The sequence below is a fragment of the Megalops cyprinoides genome, chromosome 22, assembly GCF_013368585.1.
Source record: "Megalops cyprinoides isolate fMegCyp1 chromosome 22, fMegCyp1.pri, whole genome shotgun sequence".
Classification (NCBI taxonomy): domain Eukaryota; kingdom Metazoa; phylum Chordata; class Actinopteri; order Elopiformes; family Megalopidae; genus Megalops; species Megalops cyprinoides.
Genome location: NC_050604.1, coordinates 26,110,487 through 26,118,109, shown reverse-complemented (window position 1 = coordinate 26,118,109; position 7,623 = coordinate 26,110,487). Strand labels below are relative to the sequence as shown.

Genomic DNA, 7,623 nt, shown 5'->3' with positions numbered 1-7,623 from the left:
CGGTATGGTATGCGTAGAAGGGCATAAATAAAACAGCTGAACAGTGTGACACAAGGGCATTTTGTTAAGCTATCAAATTTTATTTTATCTCAACAGACTTCAAATGAGCAAGGGAATCCGACTAATACGTCTTCTTTTGGAAACCATAAACTGGATTTTCACATTTAGTAGTATTACACTCAAGTGGTGCATACTCAACACATAAGTTGCTATATTAACTTTTGACAACCATTGTTGTCCTTTTAATTTAGTAACTCTGGATGGAAGAAGAAAATAATTTACAAGTGTTAAGACAAAAATGCAGTTTACATTTACAAAAAGTATGTCATTCAAAATATGTAATAACAATTCAGTTTAAAGTGAAGTAAGGCACAATTACGAACAGTTTCTTGAAATGTACTAACTACACTAATATCTGTTTCAGTCCTGCAGGCTTTAGAATTACCTTCGGGTTAGCAACTAACTTCAAACTTGAAAATAAGGACTTCAATATGACAATTAAGAACTGAGATGCAGTGAAAACCAGCAGGCCCTATGCAGCAGCTCTTCAGAAGTGGTGTTCTCCACCCTTGAACTTGCCTGACTTCCTTGTAAATTTGAACTTCTCTTTCCGTTACACTTTTAACGTTTCTGAGATTGCAACCCAGTTGTTATGGAGATATGAGGCCTCATGAAGTCAATGGACTGATCTACAGTGTGGTGTCAGTCACGTTGCTTATATGAACCAATCAACAGACTTTCCTCTCCACAGCAAGCCAATATGATTTGCTCAAATGAATCAGTCTCCTCTTACACTTAGCTGCGCCCATTCTGGGATTCATGACGACTCATTCTACCATGTCTCTAATCCAGTGCCCCTCTAATTGAAAGACAGCCTCCAATATATTTTAAAAAATCAATTCATGCAACCTTTGAATTATTATTACAGATTGCACAATGAGAGACTCATCCCACACTGTGTACTAAGGGTAGATTTCTAATGTAAATCCAGGGTAGGTTTCTTCTTTTTTCTTTCCATCCCAGTTGATACATCTCATCTCACACTGTACACACCTGTATGGCTTCTTTGCTGGTGTATTCTAAGATAACTTCTCTCCGAAAACCTTTTCCCACAGTGTGCACAACCAAATGGTCTCTCTCCAGTGTGGATCCTCTGATGCATTTTCAACTGATGTAGGTGTGAGAACCGTTTTTCACACAGTGTGCAGCTGAACGGTTTCTCCCCAGTATGGACTCTCTGATGTCTTTTTAGATTACCAGAGTGGGAAAACCGCTGTCGACACTGGGTACAGCTGAACGGTTTCTCACCCGTGTGGACTCTCTGGTGTATTTCAACCTGTTTCGGAAAACTGAAACCCTTCCCACAAAACGAGCAAAAGAACCGCTTCTCTCTGGTGCTGGCTCTGCGGTGGGTGTTATTGCTTTTGAAAGCGGCATATCCTCCATCACAGGGGGCGAGTCCATTCATGCCCGCGGCGTCCGGGTTGGACTCCGGCTTCTCGCGGGCTGTCAGCTGGGGATGGGGCGGACGCGTTTTGGAGGTGATCATGGCAGCCTCCGGCCTCCAGTCGAGAGGCCCCAAAGAGGACGAGGCGGCGCCTTCCTCTGCGGGAGGACCAAACTTCGGCTCCGCCTGACTCGACAGGGTCTCTGCCTTAGTTTCCGCGGGGAAAGAGCACGTCGGGTCTTCAGCCTCCAGGTCAGCGTCCGCCTGAGGAAAGCAAACCCGCAGCGGCGCGGCCCTCTCGTATATCACATACTCAGAGAACAGACTGCTCAGCCTCTCGTGCTGCTGCCCCCTGCTGGTGCCACTGCTCTCTGGATCCGTGGCGAGAGCAGCCTCCAGCCCGCTGATCTCCCACGCGCTGAGCCTGCTCCTGTGTTGCTCAGCGAGCTGCTCGCCCGGTTCACTCCGCCCGCCTGGAGAGGAGGCCTTTTCATCACCATCCGTGTCAGACTCCACAACTCCTACAGGAAGGGCGTGAACCAACATTGCTGGCATCATTCACATCGTCATGCACAGGGACATGTGTCGCTCACCGAGCACTATGTGAAACATGCACACGTAGTATCAGTATTAATACTGAAAAGTGATGGGAATGGGATAAAAACAAGCACACCTGAGCAAGAGACCAAAACTTCAAATATTTCCCCGGCATGCTATGAAAAGACCTTGGGGCACTGATCTCATTCTGCAAGGCCTGCCACCAGGAGTACAGAGGGCTAAAATAAGTGTTGATAATCAGAAGTTACTTTTGCTCATTTTTAAAACCGGTGTGATGTTCAGACAAAAACAAACCATATTCTGTGCCTTCAAAGAAGCTTTACACTTATGCGGATATACAAATTAGCTACACATAAATATCCTTGATAATATTGTGAACACTCTTCCCGAAATTAACAACTAATTTCTAAATAAGTTCATCTGAACACATTCAAGCATGCTTCCACAGAGGTGCTGAAGCTGAACTAGTAATTCAGTCTGGCGTGAGGATGCACCTCTCTTTCAGAATGGAGCCCTGTGTAGGTGATAAACAGAAAGACTGACAGGCCCTGCTTTTTCCCTCTCTACACTTACTCTCCTCCCTGATCTTCAGCTCTCCCTGTGGGTCACTGTCCTCTTCCAGCCTCTCCTCCTTTATAAGAAGTGATTCAGTCCTTCCCTCCTCCATGTCTGCACTCTGTAACAGAGGAATGAGGTGGTCAATCTGACTTGATCCTAAACTCTTTAAAAATTAAATACACACACACACACCACCTACGTGGAAACCATACTAGCTTCACCTGCCCTACAGTTTATACACCCCGTATGATGACACATAATACCTGATCTCACAGTAGGAACATGGCACACGTGGAGCTTTGAGAAATGGTGGACTAGTCAATGCATGTACAGTAATAACTTCAATTTTTAAAATAGTTTTAACACAAAGCTGTGATGCCTTGGTTTGATTACGTGAACAGGGAGTTATGTGAGCTAGGAGGCAGACAGAAAAAAAGTCATTTCAACCAAAACAGAGCTACTCATACATTTGTACATTTTACGGCGGGTGCATATCTGCATTTGTAGCTGGTAGATGATCCATCACAAACTACATTGCCGCATTTAAATGACACTAAGTGTGACTGTATTCCTCAGTGCAGTGCGTACCGATGGTGCACAGCCCTTTAAATCAAACAGCTCAATAGTCTGGCACACAGAATTCCCAAAGTTTTTTTATTAAAAATCAGCAAACGTCAAATACAAAGAACGAACAAAAACATCACTCACACATGGGAATCCTTCACCAATGCAATTACTTCGTAAACATGCACTGAGAGATCTCACATTTAAAAAATAAAGATGTAATTTGATAATTTGGTAATTAAAGATGTAATGACATCAGCTTTGACCATTTTTCTCCCCATGTTCATTTCTTCATGTCAGTCAGCCTAAATGTTGAGGCAGTGAATAACCATCCCTTCGGTGTAATCATAAATAAATGCTATAGGCATACGAAAATAAGATATTTCCATTAAACTGAATATGAACTAAGGCACAATCATGCACATTTTCCCCCAAAAAAATCAACACTAAATATTAATCTGAAACACACCTGTTTCCAAGCCTACCATAACCAACGTCCTTAGATGACAATATTGCTAAAGACATTTAAACAATTCACTCTCTAAAGGAAAATGATTAGTTTTTAAGATAGCTTTTCACACTGTGTAAATCATACAAATGATATCTATAGAGCGAGATTTTTTCAGGCTTTTCCAACTGGTGCATCACCTCACACTGCATACATCTGTATGGTTTCTCTGTTGGTGTATTCTAAGGTAACTTTTCTCAGCAAATCTTTTTCCACAGTGCGGACAGCCATATGGTCTCTCTCCAGTGTGGACCTTCTGGTGCATCTTGAGCTGGTGTAGGTGAGAAAAACGCTTCTCACACTGTGTACAGCTAAACGGTTTTTCTCCCGTGTGAACTCTCTGATGCCTTTTAAGATTTCCCGCCTGAGCAAACTGTTTTCGACACTGCGCACAGCTGAATGGTTTCTCTCCTGTGTGAACTCTCTGGTGTATTTCAACCTTCTTTGGGCAGCTGAAACCCTTGCCACAATATGAGCAAAAGAACCTCTTCTCTCTAGATCCAGCTCTGAACGCATGGGCGTCACTGTATTCTGATGCAGTGAAAGTTTTACCGCAGGGGGCAGGCTCATCTATATTTGGAGCAATGATATTTGATGCTGTCGTCTCCGGTCTCACTCTCATTTGGGTTTCTGTGGGACGGGTTTTGCTAAGGATTTCTGCCTGCATTCCCCCTCTCTCCCTGTGATGGCTGTAATGTCTGGGTTTTGGCTGAGCTATTTCTGAAAAGGCGTCTTTGTCCCATGCTGTGTGCACCCCTGCTTCCTCTTTAATGGGTACAGAATCAATAATTACCACGTCTGTTTTCCAATCAACGGAAGATAAGGATGACACACTATTGCCAGAGCCCTCCTCTGTAGTAGGAACAGGCTGAGGCTCAGAGAGAGCCGACACGCCCTCAGAATCTGTTTCTGTGCTGTACAAGCAAGCTGGATCATCAGCCTCTGTCTCCCCATCCTCTTGAGAAAAGAAAGTCCCCAGATGACTGGTTCTCTCACACATTACACTCTCAGAGCCCAGACTGTTCAGTCTTCCTGCCCTGTGTTCAGATCCTCTGTGCTGGAGTCTCTTGTTAACACTATTATTCTCAGGCTCTGCTTTGAGGATGTTCTCCAATCCACTGACCTCCCAAGCACTGTGTCTGGTCCTGTGCTGCTCAGTGAGCTCCTCTGTGTGTTGAGCTGGTCGACTCTGTGTGTCCACAGTGGGATCTCTTTTGCCTCCATCAGCATCCAGATCCACAGCTTCTGGTAGGAAGGATGAGAACCAACATAAGCCAGATCAGGATATGCAGATGTGAGAATTATTTTAAAAATTATTTTACCTAAGGCGATCAATATTCAACACGTGTAGTGGATGAGTCACAACACCCCTTCCCTCACACGCATTCATGGCTCTGACAGAGTTAGCGTGTATCTATGTCTGCAGATGCTGTAATATTTCTGAACCTATTACAGTCAGATATGCAGGTGAAATGCACTATAAACACAATACACTGTTAACAAAATACAGTCTGTTAACAAAACGCAAATGTTTCAATGTTTTTTGTCAAGGTTTCTTCCTTTGACTGATCACTAACATCACAGCATGGGTTTAGTGTTACTCCGACCTCAAATGACAAGCGAATCAAGTATCTTGGCTGTAGATACTGGGAGGAGAAGATTACCAGGATAAAATAAATACTGTCTCATTTAATGGCTTCCAATAGGAGAGCACTGACCACCGACAGTTATTAAGGAAGAGCAGCAGATCCACCATCTCACATTACTGCCTCTCAAAAAAGCAGGTTTATAAAACTCAATAGTGTGGTTCTGGATGGCATTAAGAAAAATTAAGTAAATTAAGGAGAAACAGTTGTCAACCTCCCATCACATGAGCAATATTGACATGTTCCTTCACCAACGAGATAAAAATAAATTTATATTGTTAATGGTATCGTCAGCACTGCAGTCGTATTTCCTGTGTTGCCTCTGGTCTCGTGTTTGCCCTTATCACTCACTCTGTCCAGGAAACTTTAGCCCTCTCTGGGGGTCACCGTCCTCCTCGACTCTCTCTTCCTTGACAGGTACTGACTCAGATCTTCCCTCCTCAATGTCTTCACACTGTAATAAAAGAATTAGGCATTAATCTGACTGGATGCCAACTGATCAGCATCAGCCAGGGCAGCTGTGGGGAGGAGTAGCTGGGGACCTGGGCTTGTCACCAAAAGGTTGCAGCCTCAGATCTAAGATGAGGCTCTGTCTTCATCTTTATAAAAATGCTAAATCATTTGGTCTCCACAGCATTTACAATGAATGATTATGTGGCCATCTTGATCACTGGTGACTATAGGTGAACATGAAAGATAAAAAGAAGCTATTGCTGCCTGATATTTTAGTTTGAAGTTCAAGTGTGAACTACTTCAACACAGTAGTGCAAGTATTTAAGCATTAGCACACCACAAAAAACGCATTTCAGTTACACTAATTCTTCCATGTCATAATAAAAATCAGGGGTTAAGGAAGTAAGATTTTTAAAAACAAAAAAGGATAGCCCATTTTAAGTGAAACACTGACATTGTATACAATATCTACCTCAACAGCTTACAAGAAAGACTCTTCTCATGAATATTACGTCAAAACTAATGACCAAAATTCTGTCGTGGGTATAGAGTCATTCTCTCATTCACGTGAACAGTGAGGAACCGGCGTGCCGGTAATTACGCCACATGAACGGACCTCGTCCCACGTGATCACGGGGTTCGCTGGAGAGCCGTCGTCATCCACAGCTGAGAGGTTTGCATCTCCTCCCCTCCTCGGACCCGTGTCCACCAGCTTGCCGAAGACTCTCTCTGCAGCTTGAAAATGGGCCTCATCTAGCATGTAAACACAACTCATTTAAGCAAAGACTACACGGAACACTACCAATCAACTTCTACACAATGCAACCACATTACGCCATTGTACATATACGTCTAACTTAAAATGAGCTGGAAACACACTGCTAATTTTAAAACGATTTAAGGCTAGATAAAGGACAAACATTTCTCCAAATATGAAAATGTGCCAACAAAAGCCGATACAATAGCACGATCTTGGGGTCCAATTTGAAATTACTGCTAACGTAAATGACACTACACTAGTTACAACAGAGCTGATCGGATGGCCAGCAATGTAAACATCCCTGTACAGATCGACGGGCTGTTAGTGTTGATGGTGATATGGTTAGTTGCTATGTAACTTGCCTCTTGTGTGTTGTTGAGATGTGTCGCAAACCTTGGTTCTGTCATGAAGACTGTTCGCAGACCCGTCCCGCGCCGCACCTCTGCCTGCACCTCCTCGCGCGACCCGCAGCTCCATCATCTGCAGTTTTCTCTTTAAAGCTTTGTTCTCTTTTCGGCTCTCAGAGATCTCCAAACGCAGGACCGCATACCCATCGTCTACGAGTTTGCATATTTCTGCCACGGCCGCGTTCGCTAGCACCTCCATGATGGAGGCTAGCTGTGTGTGAAAAGAAACACAGTTCGACATTTGCCACTTGACTCCCTCTTCCAAAACCACTTTCGAAGAACCTCCGCGATGTCCGTGTATCTACAAGCCACAAAAGACGTTTTATTGTAGCGCTCCAATTCTGTCTGCCAGCGTTCGCACTATGAACGAAGGTGCAGTATTAACTTCCGGATCGGCGAGGAAGCGGCGCTCGGCACCCGTCTGCGAGCGCCGTCTGCGGCCGCGGCGCGGTCTCTCAGCCCTGTGCATTGCAGTCAAGAGAACTAATGCGGATCTCGCGCAGAATTGGTCCTCGTGGATACAGTAGCGGTCTTTCTCAGACAAATCTTTCTAAGATCCCGTTATTTGCACCTTCATATATTCGACTTTTGTAGTGTAATTGCTCATAATTCTGGCGCACCATTTCATAAATGTACAATTTTAACACATTCCCTGGGGAAAACAATAATAAGCTATTATAATGCGCAACACAGTTCATCATTATGAGATCATTTGTGCATTT

The 7,623-nt window shown here is 44.0% G+C and overlaps 1 protein-coding gene across 1 annotated transcript; it reads right to left on the bottom strand.

The window, feature by feature from the left end:
• Positions 1–431: 431 nt before the first annotated feature.
• Positions 432–7,100, bottom strand: LOC118769525 (zinc finger and SCAN domain-containing protein 22-like). The gene is made up of 6 exons (XM_036516654.1): positions 6,935–7,100; positions 6,351–6,487; positions 5,633–5,735; positions 4,759–4,880; positions 2,579–2,681; positions 432–1,968 (listed from the first exon to the last, which is right to left on the bottom strand). The coding sequence occupies exons 1-6, from the start codon at positions 7,098–7,100 to the stop codon at positions 1,034–1,036; spliced, it is 1,566 nt and encodes a 521-aa protein (XP_036372547.1). The 3' UTR covers positions 432–1,033.
• Positions 7,101–7,623: the final 523 nt, after the last annotated feature.